The sequence below is a fragment of the Pogoniulus pusillus genome, chromosome 33 (assembly GCF_015220805.1).
Source record: "Pogoniulus pusillus isolate bPogPus1 chromosome 33, bPogPus1.pri, whole genome shotgun sequence".
In the NCBI taxonomy this organism is placed as follows: Eukaryota; Metazoa; Chordata; class Aves; order Piciformes; family Lybiidae; genus Pogoniulus; species Pogoniulus pusillus.
The window spans coordinates 10,093,672-10,113,581 of NC_087296.1; the positions used below are offsets into that span (position 1 = coordinate 10,093,672).

Here is a 19,910-nt window from a genome sequence, read left to right on the forward strand (position 1 = left end):
AGTGTAAGTCTTCCCTCTCTGTTTCTAACATCAGCCTTAAACAATTATATTGAGGTCAGGTCCATAGAGAAAACCTCACCTGAAATTAGACAAAATCAGAACAAAATAGCTAGAAATAACTAGAGCCTACTTGCTGAAATTTAGAAAGAGATTCACAGTGTCACAAAATACCAAGTAATTTCAGATACTCCTGACTGTAGATTTAGGAGGAGCTATACATGCAGTTTATATGACCTGATTCAATATCAGCTGAAAGGCTTCTGGTTTGGTGGAAGACTCTCATTAGGTGGTGCTTTCTGAAACAGCCAGACATTCTATCAAAAATAATTTGAAGCTTTATTTTTCTTCTCATTCCAAGGATTCATTTCTTTGATGAAGAGCACAGATCTCAACTTCAGATTAGAAAAGGCAATGCTGTTAAATAACTGTGCAACGGCATTTCTAAAGGACATATACTAGGGTAAAATGAGTCTGTCTCAGCTTGCCACGCTTTCCCAGCAATCTCCTGCCTGAGGGTGTCTCTTTGTGACAGCTCTATTTCAAGCATGATGTGAAAGTCAAGGGAAGGCTATTGCACTGATCTTTGAGGCCCAGACAGCCAGGGTTGGGGTTAGCATGAAGCGGTGCTGGGGTTAGCAGAGAAGCAGTGCTGCCACGTCCTGGCACGCCGCTCATGCCCATTCTCTGTTATCAGCCTCTGCAGCCTGCACACACGCACACACAATTCAGAACACTGCAGGCAGAACATCTTTACCAGGTGGTAAACAGGGATCATCACAATGTTGTGAATAGGTGCCTATAGTGGATGGCAACAAGATGAACCCCAGAAAGTCCAATAAAAAAGAAGGAAGAAACACCATTAGCAATAACGAACATCCTCAGCTGTCACTTGACTAAAGGAGGCAGTTAAGGAGTGAGGTGAATAGTTACTTAATCTCTGTGGGGCTGCTGTTATGAAGCAGAAATTGGAGTTCATTAAAAAGAGAAACAATATGCTGTAGGTGTGAGATAATACATTATGAAACAGAGCAATGCAAACCCATGGTTAAATAAAGCAGAGGTATTTTTTACAAGCTACAAACATAGTCTGTTGCTGAAAAGAATATACTGCTTATCGTTGATTCTAGGTGAGTTATTTTTCTTTCCTCAGCAGCAAACAACCAAAGAATTACATTACTGTGATTGTTACTGAAATGAATTACTGGGTTTGTTTGTTTGTTTATAATTAGAGATTTCACAGATACCATTATGGGCTGGAAATTTGGTTTGTGTTTTGTATCCCGTGAAGCTCATTTAAGCATGCAAGACTTATTTCCTTCCTTAGATCCTCCCCTATTCATTGAGGCAGTTTTTGAAATTTCAGATTCCCAGCTTTTCAACAAGTTTGACCTATCACAGTTTATCATCATGTATATGTCAGACCTTTTTGGGATGAACACAGGCAACCAGCAACAGAACGGGGGAACACGGTCTCGAGTTGTGCCAGGGGAGGTCTGGGCTGGATGTTAGGAGGAAGTTGTTGGCAGAGAGAGTGATTGGCATTGGAATGGGCTGCACAGGGAGGTGGTGGAGTCACCATGCCTGGAGGTGTTGAAGCAAAGCTTGGATGAGGCATTTGGTGCCATGGTCTGGTTGACTGGCTAGGGCTGAGTGCTAGGTTGGACTGGATGATCTTGGAGGTCTCTTCCAACCTGGTTAATTCTATGATTCTATGAATAGTTGCAGCACCGCAGAACTTCATAGACCATCATTCTTTACAGTATAAACTACTTTTCCAGGGCTTTATAACTCACCTATGATATTTGATGCAGGATGAAACATGGGAAACAAGACCTTATCTGGGCATTCCTTCTAAAAACTGGAATTGGGTTTAAAACCCTTCATTTTTATCATTACAAATGAGAGTGAAAAGAAAGGTTTTGCAGGTTTGGAGTATATTTGTGGAAATTCTATACCATTCAATTTCATAATGATCTTTGAAAGAAGTAAACTGTTTGTTCATGCTCTGGACTGACACCTGTGAACACAGTAAAAACTGTATTTTAAAAGACTACAGAACAGTTTTGATTAGTTGCAAGGTGAGCACAACTCTTTTTAACATGCCACTCCTTTATTCTGTGAGAGATTTATCTAGGTTTTAGCATGTATGGAAAAACTTTTACTAACTATTTAAATTTGGTGAGAGTGTGAAACACCTTTCCACCAGGTGTTAAAATAATATATTCCATTAAGTTTGCTGTTATTTTAAACTAAGCCAGAAATTCATTCTTTTTCCTGAACAAGTGCAGATGTATGATCACTCTTGATGCTCGTGGGCATACTATCATAAAATAGGAGGGTATAAGTGCACTCTTATTTTTGCAGTTCTTAAAAGCTTCCAGTGAGCATGAACACAACAGAATAACTGCAGTGTGTTGGTATTCCAGGACAGAAAAAAAGCAACCACCGTAACAATCACAAAATCCAAAACAAAACAAACAAACAAACCCACCAAAACCAAAAGCCAAAACCAAAACACAAACCCAAAAACAAATCCAGAAGAAAGAAAAAGAAGAGACCCAGCAGAGTAGCTGTATTTTGCTGATTCCATTTCTCATAGTGGTGAAACAAAACACTGCACCTAGAAGGTTTTGCACTTACAGTTCTATCGTTGAAGAGGTGGGGGGAAAACAAAAAGTCTATCTGTCAGTTTTACAATAGAAGTTGTTTGGAGTCTTGTTCTCTATCTTTGTGTGTCTTGTTTTCCTCTAAAATGTAGATATCCATATGAATTTATGTTTCCTAATTATTTATTTGGTTTGCTGTGCTGGAGAATATGAAGAGGTCTATCACTCTGAATATACAGAGCCAGTCAAAAGCTTTCTGTGGCTGCAAGAGACTGATCACAAGCTAAGAGGAAAATGGTGACTTTGGACTGTTTTAGTCAGAAACTGTTGTGGGAAATCCCACAAGAATATCACTAAATGTTTTGACACTGACTTTAAAAGGAAAAAAAAAAAAAGAGGACCACAAGAAAATATTAAAGAGAACATCTGACTGGGATTCCTGCTGCTGCTTGTGGTGTTGGAAGCAACATGCCTCCATGACCTGTTAGTTTTCCATTCCTGCCAGTCACAGGTATTACCTCCACAGAGATCTGCCTTTCCTGCAGCTCTCTAAAAAGCCTCTTTATGGCTGAGCAAAATGAATTATCCACAACAAAGAACTTGTTCCTCTTTTTTTTTTTTAACAGTCAGGATGAAATGGTCTCTTCCAACCCTGATGATACTGTGATACTGTGATACTGTGAAATGGCAAGCTTGTTGTGCTATGTGTGTGTGTTCCATCTTTTCAGTTAGATTGTTTTCTGGATAGGTTTGGTTTTTTGCAGATCTGGTGAGGTTTCATTAAGTTTGATTTAGTCTGGCCTTTGGGTAACTGGCTAAATCACTGTCAATTTATTCTGAATATTGGACATTCTGGATCTGAAATTAGGATGGTGTTAATTAGCTGTAATTGGTCACAGAGATGGCAGGGAATTCTGAACACGTTATTAACCCATTAGCAAATGTGCATTCCTGGGCAATCAATCTTTGGGACTAAAATAATTTAAAATTATTTAGCTACATTTACCAATTAAAATATATAATCCAGTTATGGGTACAAGAAATGCGTGAAATACATTCATGAGTTATGAAGCCAATTAACAAGGTGTTTTTTCCTGGCACAAAGGCTGATAGTCATAGCAGTGTGTTGCAAAGCCCCCACCAAACCAAAAAGACTCTTTTTCTGCACTTATGAAAACACTGAGAGTGTAGAAGAGGTCTTCTAATGCAGCATGCTATTTACTGCATATTCATACACCCTATGTACTGCATCAGATTCATAGGTTTCTTATCTCAGGCTTTTGTAATGCATGGCACCTTCACACCAGATTCAAAATATTTCAGTCATGTTTATAGTTGTACAATACAACATGACAGGAATGCAAGCTTTCATTTCTTTCCTCAAAGGAGTGAACATAAGACACTAAAGTGAAACACTGCAACATTTAATTTCCTTCTTTTGTGTAGATAGAACAGGGCTGACTCTTTCAGTGCTGATCTATGTCTGCCTCATGCTTTCTTCAAAAGCCACTGGCAAAGCTAAAGTGCAGGTTCCATCTCTGTTCTAACCTCTAAACAAACTGAGGCTGGAGAACATCTCCTATGAAAACAGGATGGCAGAGTTTAGGTTGTTCAGCCTGGAGAAGGCTCCAGGGAGAGACCTAATGGTGGCCTTCCAGTACCTAAAGAGGTGATACAAGAAAGCTGGGGAGGGACTTTTTACAAGGACATGTAACACTAGGACAAGGGGCAATGGTTTTAAATTAGGGTAGAGTATATTTAGATTGGACATTAGTAAAAAGTTCTTTACTATGAGAGAGGTGGAATACTGGAACAGGTTGTCCAGAGAGGCAATGGAGACTCCATCCCTGGAGACATTCAAGGTCAGGCTTGATGGGACTCTGAGTTGAGGATCAGGGATCTTTGTCTAGATGACTTTTAGAAGTCCCTTTCAACTTAGGGCATTCTCTGATTCTGTGTTTTGGATGTGTAAAATTACTCAAGAGAAATATTAAGTCTTTCTAAGGGTGGTGCTTGACTTCACATAATCTAACTCCAGCTAACTAAAGCCTGTTACACTCCCACAGCCTCCCTCAGCTCTAAAGTCTCTTTTTCAACAGCAAGTGTCCCCCCCACTCCCTCCTCCCCCCCCCCCCAAAAAAAAAAAAAAAAGTAATGTACCACCTCTACTTTAGGATGAAACCAAACACCTAGTTTTCATGTAGCTGCTTCTGGGACAAATTTCATCTTACATAGATCGTAATAATTCCCAGATTTAATAGTTTACTTCTAGAGGAACATGAAACCACAGTAATCAAGAAGCAAAATCTATGGGTTGGCATTCTAATTGGAGTGGCAATGTTAAGATTATTCTAACAAGTTAAAAGAATACAAAAGAGCTAAAATACATATACTAATAATACATGTCCTTTTTGCCTTTAAGGTGCTGAAAGCAGCATTGTTAATTGTTGTAATAAGAGATTAATACTTGAGTTCGAGTTGTACTCCGTTCATCTTCATACTCTGCTGTTGTGTTGTGTCCCTACAGAGCTTCATGAATTTCTGTGTAATCTCTTACGAGCAAAGGCTGAAAGACCTTGGGCTCTCTAGCCTGGAATAGAGCAGGCTGGGATGTATTTAAATATCTAAATGCAGATGAATTTCTAAAGGGCTGAAGTCAAGAGGATGGGGCTGGGCTCTTTTTAGTGGTTCCCAGTGATAGGACAAGGGGCAACACAGAAGGTTTCACTTGAGCTTAAGAAAAAATTGTTACTTTTAGGGTGCCAGAGCACTGGACCAGGCTGCCCAGAGAAGTCACAAAGTCTCTTTCTCTGGACACTTCCAAACCTTCCTGATCATATGCCTGTGCTTGCTCTAGCAGGGACGTAGGACTAGGTGATCTCCAGAGATCCCTTCTAACTGCTACCAATCTCTGACTCTGTGATCTAGGTAACTCAGCTTAGGGCATTAGACTTCCTTTATTGGCCAGAGGCTAGCAGCTCTGTAAGCAGGAGGAGCAAATCTGTGTAAATTCCTCAGCCATACAATTCCCAGTTTTGCTTAGTATGTCAGCCTGCTCCTGTTTTCTGCTGCAGTCAGTCCTGTGTGGTACACTCACTAACCATGGCTTTGCTATGGAGACAGTCATTGCTGGCATGGAGGCATAATGGAAGTCTCTGGTGGGAGCTTGTAGGTCAGAGTCCTCTGTCATCTTTGTAACTGCCCTTCAAAAAGCTGCAGGCAGCTCCTAGGTCACCCCTCAGTTTCCTCTTCTCTAGACTAACAGAGTTCAGCTCTCTCAGCCTGCCTCATTCATATGCTGTGCATACTGTCTAAACTTGAACTTCATGGAACTTCGGGTAAAGAAATGGGAAAGAAATTGAATGCACTGACTTATGAAAGGCAAGTGATATTTAAGGAAAAAAAGACACAATATTCTGTGTTTTATAGATTAAAACATATACAGCTGAACATAATTTCTTTCCCACTTTTCATTTACATTTGAAAACTAGGAAATTAATTTTAATCATGCTTGCAAAACTAAACTCACAGTCTTGAAAATAACTATTCGCTGGGTTTTAATCAGGTCTGGTTGTTCAAATAAGAGTGTCAAACTCAAGAGAAAATATCACTGGTTTTTAGATTTAAGGAGCTGATTGAAAATATGCTCCAAATTCTGCTTTCTACATAAAAAGATGGAATTACCTCCACTGGAGGCAAACTGTCAGAGGGTGAAAGTCGTTCCAGTATCAGTAACACCAGCCACTTGGTCCTATGTGAGCTCTTCAGCTACTTCCAGGATTTTTTTATACATCAGTGGGGTTGACTTGGAAAAATCAGACAGTGTAGGAAATCAGGAGTTGAAAGCCAAGGGTCATGACAAAAGCCATGTAGCTATTGCTATATTTGTGTAAACATATAAAATAATCTAATGCCAGTCTGAAGTAGCACAGGAAATCTAAACATTTCCTTGTTCTCTAAGCATTTCATTGTTGAGACTCAATTTAAATGCTGGCTTAATTAATCACTTAGGAACAGATATGCCTTGGGGAAGAAAAAGAAACAAGTCCACAAACCCAAAATACTAAAGTATCATGTCTCAGAGATCTCCACAAAATATGTCCTCACCCTGTAGATTAAATTTTACATTATTTTACTTCTGCAGACTGTTCTGAAAAATGTCTGTTTCTAGCAACACTTGTGGGATTTAAATTCGTTTAAGCAATGCAACATGAGCATCAGATTTCCATCTGCTTAGAACATTTCTTTCAGTCTCCAGCATAAACACAGATCCTCATTGCTTAGCCATACCCTGAGTAGTATATCAGGCATGCATGAGCTGACAGCCCGCTCAGGAATTGTTTGGTTTAAGAGTTTAGTCTGAGTTATGACCTGGTTTTTTATTGCTCACTAAAAACATATGAAGAATTTGACTGATTGATTGATTGATAATGGTGGAATATAAAGCAGATCATAGTGGTTTCTTTCTCTCTTGGTTTATATTTACATTGCAATGTGTGGTGTCCAAGTTCAAATTCAATGCCTGTTTTATACTCAAAAGTAACTTTGCATTTTGTTGAGGCTCAAGTGAGTTCCTTCTCCAGACAGATGAGAGATAAAAAATTTAAGAGAGGCTTGTGATAACATTTTCTCTATATTTCAAGCTTCTTTATCAACCATTGATCCAGGATTGGCTGGTTTATTTCAAGACCTATTGATGTCTCAAAAGCTTTTAAAGGAAATCTTGAGGTCAATATTGATATATAGCAGGACAAAATAAAAATACATATGGATTTATCAGTAAACAAATAAAGTCCAGGAAATTAACTTTGAAACACCAACTCAATTTGTTTTGAATTAAAAGGCTGAACCCTGAATTTCAATTCCCAGTTAATTTTTATGAAAGATGGATGATCTTGGAGGTCTCTTCCAATGTGGTTGATTCTATGATTCTGCAATTCTATGTAACAACTTCAGAGCTGGAGTTCTTATTTAAGTACAATAAGGACTCTAACAATTTAGTTTGTGTTTCACCTATGTATTTCCCAGTGGTTACAGGTTACCTCACAGAATTTTTACTGCTGAAGTGGCTTCATGTATGCTATGTACCCTTCAGAAACAGGTAGTTGATTCATTGTCTTTTTAATTATATGTCATTGCCAGATGCAAGGCAGAAAAATCAATCAACAGTGAGGTACTCCATTCCTCTCTTCTTATTCCTCAACAATGATCATAGTCCTTGTATCACCTACTTTATTTTCATCTTTGCCCAGTATGTACCTCAAAACCTGTTTTTATTCAGTTTGCCAAGTCTTCACTTAGGCCAGGACTATTGCCTCATTGAAGAGAAGGATGGAACTTAACTAATATCAAGAATTTGGTCATCTGTTCTTCTAGTGTGTTCAGTTCTGGGCCCCCCAGTTTAGAAGTGACATTGAGATGCTTGAGCATGTCCAGAGAAAGGCAACGAGGCTGGGGAGAGGCCTTGAGCACAGCCCTACGAGGAGAGGCTGAGGGAGCTGGGATTGGTTAGCCTGGAGAAGAGGAGGCTCAGGGGAGACCTTATTGATGTCTGCAACTACCTGAGGGGTGGTTGTGGCCAGGAGGAGGTTGCTCTCTTCTCTCAGGTGGCCAGCACCAGAACAAGAGGACACAGCCTCAGGCTGCGCCAGGGGAAATTTAGGCTGGAGGTGAGGAGAAAGTTCTTCCCTGAGAGAGTCATTGGACACTGGAATGGGCTGCCTGGGGAGGTGGTGGAGTCGCCGTCCCTGGAGCTGTTCAAGGCAGGACTGGACGTGGCACTTGGTGCCATGGTCTGGCCTTGAGCTCTGTGGTAAAGGGTTGTACTTGATGATCTGTGAGGTCTCTTCCAACCCTGATGATACTGTGATACTGTGATAGTTTTTGAAGATGAATTTAGGGTAAGGCATGTTTAGAACTGATCCTTCCTTTTTTCTTGTCATGGAACTGCATAAGCAGATGTCAGAATACTCCAGCAAACTATGAAAGATCTCCAAATACATTGGAGAAAATGTGAACTAATAATTCATTTTCTTTTTCTTGAAATGATTTTACATTGAAAATGCAAAGCAGAAATATGTCCATACATGCTGATATATGTTATATTACTGTGAACCTTTACATTTTCCAGGATGCAACATGGAAATTTTAATCTAGAAGATGTAAACAAGAATATGCTAAAGTTTACCTGCAAAGGCTTTGTAATCCACCAAGTCAAACATTACGATAGCTACTGCTGACCAGGTAACGATCAGAGCAACGACGAGAATCCATGCTGCTGGTGAACTGAATGTTGTCACTAGGTCTTCTGTAACTGATTTCTTTCCCACTTTCATGGATGATGAGGGAATGGATCCGTTCTTGCCATCTATTATTGTTGTGGTTGTAGACATGTGCCCTAGAGAAATAGTCAGAGCAGAGGAAAGAGAATATAAGAATTGAAAACTAAGAATCAAGACTATGAGCATTGTTATGAAGTTGTTCTGTAGTTAATCTGTGATCTAAAGGTTGTCAGGGAGATGGTACCAGAATCTTCCCAGAAGTGTCCAGTGTCAGAACAATGGGCAATGGACACAGACTGGGACACAGGAGGTTCCACATGCAAAAAAATCTTCACTTCAAGAGTGACAGAGCACTGAACCAGACTACCCAGAGATGCTGTGGAGTCTCCTTCTCTGGAGGCATTCAAAACCTTCCCGGATGTGTGTAATTTACTCTGAGTGATCCTGCTCTAGCAGCGGGGTTAGACTGGATGATCTTCAGAGGTCCTTTCCAACCCCCACAATGCTGTGATGAGAATATTTAAGATAAATGTAAACATTGCTTTATTAAAGGCAGGTTATTATACTTCTGGAAGAAGTTTTTTTTTTCCTGAACTGAGGCCACTTTTATTAAAGCTAATTTGGGAGCAAACGTGGTGAAACAGCCATCACCAGCCTTTTTAATTATAATATGACATTTTTTTAGTCTGCCATGAATAGCTACAGACCTAGGAGAGTGATTGATGAAAGCATAAAGTATTATTACTCTCCAAAGAACTGTCTTGTTATGGGCTGCAGGCCAGGCTCTCAGGTGATGTGATTAAGTGTACTTCCATTGACTGTAATGGAGCTAATGCATCTATGCCACTCCAGGTTGGCTGGAATTCTGCTGTCAAGGACATGTATCAGTGGCAATAGAAATGTGTATGCAACATTTCATCTAACAGAAACACAAAGGATTTACATGTCCAGTGTCCTTACAAGTTGTGAAGAGGCTTGCAGATGATTTTTAAGTACCTTTTTTTGTGGTTTTTTTTTTTTTTTTTTTTTTTACTTATTGAAATAATCTTCTAAGAAGCAGGAGTTGCAGTGTCAAAGCAGGTTTAATGCCAAAATGCATAGGTTTGATTCAAGAAAGCTAGTAGGAAGTACATTTGATCAGTAAACAGCTGAGGCACATGAATTGTTTCATGAACAGTTGCCTAGTGATTTCATCTATTTCTTCTCAGGGTAGTAAGATCTGTTAACTCTGGATACAGCCTAAAACTATGGTAACTGAAACCTCTCCATGTTTGAAAATTCTCCAACTACTCTTCTTCACAAAAGGAAGTAATCCTGGTATATGTTTTCTACTACATAGAGTAGCAATTGTAAAGATATGCATAACCCCAGCGTCAAAACTGGTAGAAGAGCATAGTAGCTCCACTTACCTTAGTTTACACTATCTGCTTGGTGATTACCAACTCTCCTAAATTAATATCAGTGATTTCAAGGGCCCTTGCCTACACAGAAGTCTGGAATGTCAAGGAATCAGGAGATGCTTATTTTGCTCATACTTTTGCTTCTCACCTTCTATCACAGCTAATACAACCTATAAAGCTGATAATTTTCTAGGAGGACAAAGGTAGGGAAAAGAACAGGGCTGCTCTATGCAAACATAAACAAGTTCAGTTTCACTCTTCACGTATAAGATTGCAAATATGCATTTGGAAACTATCACTAGAGCTAAGGTACAAGATGTTGCAGACTTTCAGTTATTTGCCATCACAGAATGCATGTAGCCTTTCATTGAGAATCACTATCTTCATATTCTTAAAGAAATAAATTAAGACAATATAGCATCCTTGATATTACCTACAGGCACATACATTATATGTAAGAAAAATGAAAATAATGGTTTAAAACCACAGAATCAACCAGCTTGGAAGAGACTTCCAAGATCATCCAGTGCAACCTATTACCCAGCCGTATTCAATCAACTAGACCATGGCACTAAATGCCTCATCCAGTCTTTTCTTGAACACTTCCACAGATGGCAACCCCACCACCTCCCTGGGCAGCCCATTCCAATGGCAAATCACTCTCAAAATGATGCTGAAATGAGCTTTATGTATCTCAGCAATATCAGCAGAACTGGGAAGGACAATTCTGGTGTCATATGTCCCCTAACTCTGAATCTGCCATACCCATAGAGCGCTCAAATTCATGCTTTGAACTATTCCACATTTAATTTGCTTAATCTGTAACATATCACATTTGTGCCTACTTCCTTTAGCTCTGTCTTTTAAACCCAGATTTGCACAAGCATCCTGACACCGAGAAGTGCCTTGCTTCAAGCCTCAGAAAGCTGCTCTACTACACAGCAGTGTTGTATAAGCAGAACGAGATTGGCATATCACACTGGGTTTTGTTTTACTTATTTGAAATTTAGTTTTATTTGCTGAATGTTTATTCTGCCTATGAATGTCTACCCTACCAGCACAGAATTTGCACACTAAAATAAAAATAAATACCCAAAATATTATAAAGCCATCTCTGCTTTCATGCCTCCAAACATAAATTTTAGATCAAACATTTCACAGCAGGAGGAAAAAACTGCCAAGTGACAACTAACAATAAAGATCAGCTTCCTAAAGTCAAATTCAAAATCAATAGCATTTTGTTATCCTGCTGCATTCAAAATGCAAGTAATTTGTGCATGCAACAGGTCATAAAAGACACATTATGCATCTTTTTCCCTCAGGGATATCAGTCAGAGTTTATGATGTGTAAGAGAAAATAGAAAGGTACTGTCTCATCTTGACAAATCTGCTTAGTACCACAGCATATCTCCAAGGACATACTAATGACAGCTATAATACAGGCAATTAAAACTCTATGTGTGCAATAGACATATACATATAATTAACTCTATGTGTGTAATAGACATATACATGTAATTAACATTCAAAGGATCATGCATCTAGGTCTGTTGCTATGTAAAAATATTTCCTTTCTCTTTAGTCTACCTAACTTTTAAAATTCAGACTGCTATGTGTCTTCCTTGGTGAAGAAAACGTTTTCCTACAATTTATCAGTCTGAGCAACACTGCAGAGATGAAACTCAAGCATGCTAGAAGGTTATCTATTGCATGCTTTTGCCTGCTGATGTAGACAAGTTACTGATTCCCCTCAAAACTCAGAATGTCCTACAATAAAATTATCACTCTTACACTCACTGAAGTGGGAGTGAACAGCTATTAACTCATATCTGACTGGAAGTTAGCAGAGGAACCTGTTACATGGCCAGAGGTTCCTGATGCAGGGGCCTGAAGTATGGCACTCAAGTGCCTAAGAAAGGTCTCCAGTGTTGTTATATTGGAGATATCCTCGCAGGACTGGCAGACATCACTGACAAGACTAACTTCTAAACCACCTAGATGAATTCATATAGAGTGTCCTAAACCACTGAAAAGAGAAATTAAATTTTATGTCCCTAGATGCTAACAATAAAATTGGATGGAGGAGTTTAGCTGAGGACTCCTGAAGAAGGCAGTGCTTGCTACTATATGATTACATGTGGGGTGGTTTGCATATTGATACCATCATAATTTCAAGACTCCAAAGAGAAGAGGCAATAACATCAAGATGATTGCTTTCCTCCTACAGTCATTCTGTTATTGCAGCACCCATGGTGCTACCCTGATGCTTTTCTCTGCCAATTTCTTACTTTGCAGTACCCAGGTGTTGTGTGTGTATTTTTCCATCTCCTGCAAGTCTTAAATTTCATTCCATTTCTGCCAGTGATGCTATTTACATAGCTAAACCAGTGGAGAAGGGTACATGGGCAGTGTTCCTGTCAGCTGAGCCAGCAGCAATTCTCTTTCTCCTTAGAAAAGCGCCAAAGTTAGGCAGAGCTCCTGCCCAAGAGGTCAGTGGGTCTTCAGGTGCCCAGTGGACGGATGAGAAGACAGCCATTTCTGTTGCTTTGAAACCACCTCCTGCAGCCTAACACATCTTACTTTTATGATTGATAGAAGTCATTCAGTGACAGGTTAAAATCAGCTTTCTGAAGTTCTCCAGACACCCATGCTGCCCATATCACACATGTCTCTCTCCTGAGACAAATGTCACTGTCTGTATTACAGCCAAGCAGAATCCAAGTCAGTTCACACTGCAGTGGCTCAGTAGATGCATGAGCGGATCAGTTGTCCCGGATTTGGAGGAGGCAACATCCGTCACAGGAGTAGAGGTGCAGCTGAAGGCTGCTACAATTTCAGCCATCCGATTTTAATCCACCACCACATGTCTCCTAAAGCCTCCTGGCACTTTGGGTTGTGATTGCTATTGATTTTCAATGAGGATGGGAACTTTAAGAAGTTATATATATATATATATATATATATATATATATATATATATATATATACATTTCTATTAAAAGGTTACTTCAATGATATATACCTCTGACTTCACATCATGATTTCTCATGCACACAGAGCCACCCCATGAGGTCACAAATGTCACTTTTACATCAACAGATTGATTTGCTAGATTCCAAATATCTGAAACTCATGATTTTTACTATTCTTCTGGTTTCAAAGTTGTTGCTCAGGATACAATCTAAAGACCCAACAGGTCTCATAAGTATATATAAACCTTGACAATTGGTGACAACTCAGAAGAGGACACTTTGTGCCTTTCAGAGTCTGGAGAGAGTTTGTAGTGCTGGCAGCTTAGATAAAATACCCCTTGTATTTGTGAGCTAAGCTCTCCTTCAAGTGTAAGAAGCATAGAAGCCCACGTTTAAGAATGGACACTTGATTTTACAGTTCAAGCAGCTACACTTTTGAATACTCCAGAAGGAAAGAAAAAAAACCAACCCAAACAACAAAACCAAACCAAAACCCCAAACCAAAACAAAGAATACCTTTACTCCATTCAGATGCATTCAAATGTAAAATAGAAATGTTCTGTATTTATGTTATTTCATACCTGATTTATATCACAGTAACACAGTATCACAGTATCATCAGGGTTGGAAGAGACCTCACAGATCATCAAGTCCAACCCTTTACCACAGAGCTCAAGGCTAGACCATGGCACCAAGTGCCACGTCCAACCTTGCCTTGAACATGTAACATTCCTCACTGCCAACAGCACACACACACACACAATCACATACTGAATGTGCAATGCCTTTTTAAGGCTCAGAATATTAAAAGCAGAGGGGAATAGTCATACTACTGGAAAAAAAAAAAAAAAGAGGGAAAAAGAAAGCTTGTTCCTTATAAATAATAATATTGTTGCTAGGGCAATTCAGCTGGGATGTGAGAAGCCTCAATGCAGTCTGCCCTAAATGAGCTGGCAGATTTTAAGTTGTCTGTTCCAGTCCCAAGATGAACACTCCAATAAATAGGCTATAGAGTATTCTGGATTCAGGTCATTAATGACTTTTGTTCCACCTCTTCCACTTCAGTTTGAATATTTAAATACTAATTAAGGGAACAGAGAAGAGAAAGAATGACTATATAAATTGACACTGTATGTTAAGCACTGGCTTGAGCCTTGGGCTTTAACCTGATGACCTTATCAATCCACCACTGTTGCAATTGGGCGGGCAGGTGTCTCAGCCTGCAGTAAGGAGAGTACTGCAGGGAGAAGAGGACGAGGAATTAGAGCCCTTCAGTGAAGGGCTGGGTAATGGATATACAATAATCTGCTGCATTTTTTCAAGCCCAGCTCATCACCCTTAGTGAGTCCACAAACCTCTACAGCTCTCAAAATAATCACTCTTTTCCTGTGCAGGGTAAATGTTTTCTACCACAAAAAAACCCTGTTCCTATGCCTGTTGTTCAGGTGATAATTATGTCTAACTGTGGCACCCTCCTCTTCTCATCTCTCTGCTGTTGTTTCTGCACCCTTGGTGTATATAAATGCAAAGGAAAAGACAGAATTTCTGCTGTAGTTAGTAGCTTGCAACACAATATCAGGAAGACTATTTTTTCCTGAAGTGATCTAACAACTTTTGTTCAGAAAGTCTTTGCCTCATCAGAAGCTTGTAGCTGATTTCCCAGCACTTCCACAGGCACAGGAAATGGATAATGCTTCACTGGGCTCATGGGTTTTACCATTGTTATACATTTATGTGGGAGCAAAATGCTGAGCAGAGAGAAATTAAGCCCTTATCACCCACTGTAGACATCTGAACAAAGAGCCTCCACTATCCTCTCTGGCCAGCACCAGAGGCCAAGAGATGTAGATATGGGACAATAAGAGAGTACAGATAAACTCAGAGAAGGAAGAGCAAGAGGAGTCCATCTGGGTAAAACCTTCTGCTCTCCTCCCACTGTGGCACTGGGTGTAAACTCACTTACTATGAGTTATCTGCAGTCCTGGTAAACTTTAATAGGCTGGGAACCTGCTTAGATCCACTAATATGGATCATGTTTTCTATTGCATATACATGGTAATATGCAAAGGCAAGACTCTTCCCACCATGCTAGAAGGGCAGTAGGAAATGGGGGAAGTCAACTTAAATAGACAAATCCAGCTTTGAGAGCTCCTCTCTCTCACCATTGTCTGAAAGAGAGTCTGTGAGCAGTGCATTGCTCTACAGCTCAGTCTAGAAATGGATGGTGAGTACATAGTGTATGTCTTCTAAGTATCACAGTATCACAGTATTATCAGGGTTGGAAGAGACCTCACAGATCATCAAGTCCAACCCTTTACCACAGAGCTCAAGGCTAGACCATGGCACCAAGTGCCACGTCCAATCCTGCCTTGAACAGCTCCAGGGATGGCGACTCCACCACCTCCCTGGGCAGCCCATTCCGGTGTCCAATGACTCTCAGGGAAGAACTTTCTCCTCACCTCCAGCCTAAATTTCCCTTGGAGATTCTATGATCTGAGTAGAGCTGTGACAATTCTCAGAAAAGCCAATTTATATAGAGATGCAGCATAAATCTTTTCTTGCCATGGATGTCATTTGACTATTTTCTTTTGTATCATTTTACATCCCCGTACATATGAACAAACAAATGCAACTGGAATAACTAGAAGGGAATACAATGTAAAAGGAGCTTCATGACCAACAGTTTACAGGATTCTAGAGTGTTTCTCTACAGCTTATATCATTAAAGTGCAAAGAGAAAAACCTCTCAACAAATATCCTCTCTATATTGGCAAACTTGTTGGAATTAAAAGGAAGACTAAAAGCTTAGAAGGCTGTGACTGGGACTGCCTGTGAGGGAACATTTGCAGGTTTATTGTTGAGTGATAGCTATAAAAATGTACTATTATTTATGAAATGTGTTGGAGACTGTGCAGCAACCAATTCCACATGACAAAAGAAATAGAATAGATATTATGGAATATGAAGAGGATGATGCATGAAAATTAACTGAATGATTGAATTCAGAAAATGCACTTATAATTACATATGCTGCTGTGTACTTTCTTTTAATTTCCTTTTCTATTATTGTGCCTGTATCAGTTTTATTTTTGATCAATAGAGAGCATCTGATAATGTAAAGAAGCAAATTGTATTAATCTTTTCCTTTCATTCTCCAAGAAATTATGTGCCACCAATCTTCTGATCTCATCTATTTCAATAGGAAGCTTGTAGAATAAAGGATACTTCCTATTAAGTCATTTCATTATCTAGTGCAAAGAAAATGTGTACTTCGTGCAGTATCAGTAAATAATACTATGAGCAGTACTGCTGCTACTACTAAATACTGTGAGGTCAAAACTAGAAGTTAATAATGCTGTATTCCAAGATGTGATGTGTACTTTAGGACTGTAGTAATGACTGTTTCCTAGGATATTGTGAGGAGCTAACCCTGGCTGGATGTAAAGTGTCCATCAACCTCTGTCACTCTCCTTCTCAGCTGGACACAAGACAGAGACTATAACGAAAGGCTCATGGGTCAAGGTAAGGACAGGAAGAAGTCACTCACCAACTACAGTCTTGGGCAAAGCAGACTCAGCTTGGGGAAATCAGCTTAATTTCTTACCAGTTTAATCACCTTCCCCACACCTCTCCCTTCTTCCTCAGTTTAACTTTGCTCCCAGTTTCTTTCTCTCCTCTGCTCCAGTGGCAGGTGGGGATGAAGAATGCTGTTTGCAGTCAGTACAACTAATCTGCTATAGCTGGGGAGCTGCCTGCTTACTGCAGGAGGGTAGGACCAGATGACCTCCAGCCCAGTCCATTCTGTGATTCTGTGCTTGTCTCTGCTGCTTTTTCCTCCTCAGAAGGTGGACTCTTCAAATTCTGCTGCCCCTGCTGCAGCATGGGGTGCCTCCCATGCCAGACAGCACTCCACGAGCTTCAACTGAGTCTTTCTCACAGCCTGCAGGGGAAACACTACTCCAGTGTCTGGAACACCTCTTGTCCCTCCTTCTTCACTGACCTTGGTGTTTATAGAGCTGTTTCTCTCACATGCTGTCACTCTCCTGTCTGGCTACAATTACAGAGAATCATGGAATGGTGAGGATTGGAAGAGACAGAGCTCACCTAGTCCAGCTAAAGCAGGTTCTCCTAGATCAGGCTGCACAAGAACAAATCCAGGTGGGTTGTGAAAGTCTTCAGAGAAGGAGACTCAACAGCACGTAGCCGATTTGTCTCACCCAAGTTTGCAAGGAAGTATAAAAAATGCTGATAGGATCTTTAACCTTCAGTCTCTGTGTGCACATTTCCTGTGTGTATGTCTTTCAGAGAGCTTCTACACCATTGTGATTCTTCAAGGACAAGGGACACAGAAGGGAACCGTGGTTAAGTAGTAGTTAAAAGACCTTCTGTGCTGTTGAGGCTGCTGAAATAGTCTCATATGACTGATGGTATTAGAAACCTGTCTGCAATAATTCATACCTGAAATGACTTTAGAAAGAAAAGTAAAGGGTCCCTAAGGACCAGGTTTAAAAGATAGCAGGTTTTATTGGGAAATTTTACAGATCATTTTATTTACAGCTCTATCACTTTGTGTAGCAATTTCTTGAGAACTTAGCAGACCACAGGGGTTAACAGTAGTCAGCACAGAACAAAATACTGCTATAAAATCAAAACTGCAGGAAGTATAGTTTACAAGAACAAGAAAAGTGTCATTTACTATACTTTAATCCAGGAACGAAGCATGGCAAAAGGCCACTGAGCTGCTCCCTTTCCAAAAGGCAGTAGAGTTTATCTATTCAGGATTTGGGGGCTGGACATTCATATCCTCTTTCAAATAACTCCTCGGTTTGATATGTTTTCTTGCTGTTCCTTTTAGAAATGTTGAGATTTGTCCAAAAATCAAATGTTTCATTTCCAGCTTCTTGGTATGTAGATGAGATAGGAATGTAACTCAGTGCCCAATACTCAATCTTAAACTATCAGCACCCTGAAAAATCCATTATTTGTTTGATTCCACACCTGAAATTGGTATTGATTGGTAATAATACCTTCCCTTCTTTAGATGCTGAAAATTGGTGTTCTGAAACAGTAAAAAAGAAGTTTTGCCTTCCTATTCATCTTAGAAATCTAACATTTCAGAGAGATACCAAAGGGATATTTAGATGTACTTGTGAGTTGATATAAGCTGAGAGGTACATCTTATCTTTTAAAATGTCAAAATGAAGACTGGAGGAAAACAGTTGCCATTTATCTTTAAACAACGTGAAACCTTCTGAAGCAAGAGCACTGTATGCATTCCCCTTGTTATTTGTTTCTGGGAGCTCAGATGGAATTAGAGAAACCTTCAGATGGAATTAGAGAAAAACACTGACTCCTTTTTTGTTTGTTTGTTATGGATAAAAAAAGGGAAAAAATAAATCTGTTCCCATCTGTAAAATAATGATAGTCATAATAAATATTGAAACTCCCTGGGGTAAATAGTAGGTTACAAAATCCTCTATCTTCACCTAGGACAAGTGTACCAGTATTAAAATTTCTGCAAAGAGAATTTCAGATCTGTTCTCTTGTTGGTTTTCTACCTGGGGGATTGACAGCAGAAGAAGGGGTTACTGTCATGCATTCTGTAAGAAGCTCAGTTTCTTGGGCAAGTTCTTTTGTTTTGGGAGGTCTTATGTTCAGGAGAAGAGTGGGACATGAGAGAGAGGCAACCATGCAAGCATCGAGGTCAGTGAGAAAGGAGGAGGGGAGCAGACGAGATGAAATAATCAGGAGCTCAACTGCCATATAGGTATGAGATTCACAGTACCCTCTAATTTATCCTAGTGATGGCTACATTATTTATCTCCAGAAATGGAGCCATTCTCTGTAATTCATAAAAATACCCCTCACTAGCAAGCAAGATATCCACGTGGCATAGACTCATAGAATCCCAGAATGGCTGATGAATGTGTCTCAAGATTTTTGTGTTTCCTGCAAAAGATGTTATTTTCCCACTTGACAGAGCATACCCAAATCCCAAATGAATGCTTTTTTTCCAAGTAAATACACCACAACCTTTTATTTTAATGGTTTCCATGTAAAGCAATAAGAACACAATTTGAAAAGAAAGGTTTTTTTCACCAGGAGTAAAATTGCCAACACTAGCACAAAACAAGTTCCTAATGATGTGAATACTTTGAGTATTACTTTGCTTTCTTGAAAACATAAATATTCATCTACATAAAATTGAGGAAGATCTTTTTCTTATAGGATTTTAGGCCTTAGAAGGAAAAAAAATACTTACAATCCATGGTTTAATTGTTAAGTGACTCAGAGAAATGATATCTTAATCTTGAAAATGATTCATGTAAAAGATTTAGTTGTAGGCTAATGGTGCTTTAAAGTTATTCAGTGATGGATGAGATCTGAATTCAGATACCCAAAACAGAAGATGATTTATTTTTAATATGTATCTATATAGAGCATGTCTAAAATATTTAAGCTTCTAAGCATACAACCCAAACTAGGAAGAATGCATTAGTGACAAGCCCATGTGTTTGCTATATGCATTAAACAAAAATAATCTCTACTGAGGGATGTATTTGTGACATTCTTTTAACAACAGGTTCCAAATTCTAAAGAATAAATTCAAACTACACTTGTTTGTGCAGGGCATAGAACGTTGCACAATTA

At 39.4% G+C, this 19,910-nt stretch overlaps 1 protein-coding gene across 1 annotated transcript in view; it reads right to left on the bottom strand.

Moving 5' to 3' along the window:
- Window positions 1-19,910, bottom strand: part of TRDN (triadin) — a 243,953-nt gene that overhangs the window by 197,813 nt on the left and 26,230 nt on the right. Inside the window, 2 exon segments of the mRNA XM_064170120.1 lie at window positions 755-796; window positions 8,794-9,016. Of these exon segments, the coding sequence (XP_064026190.1) occupies window positions 755-796; window positions 8,794-9,016 (265 nt within the window).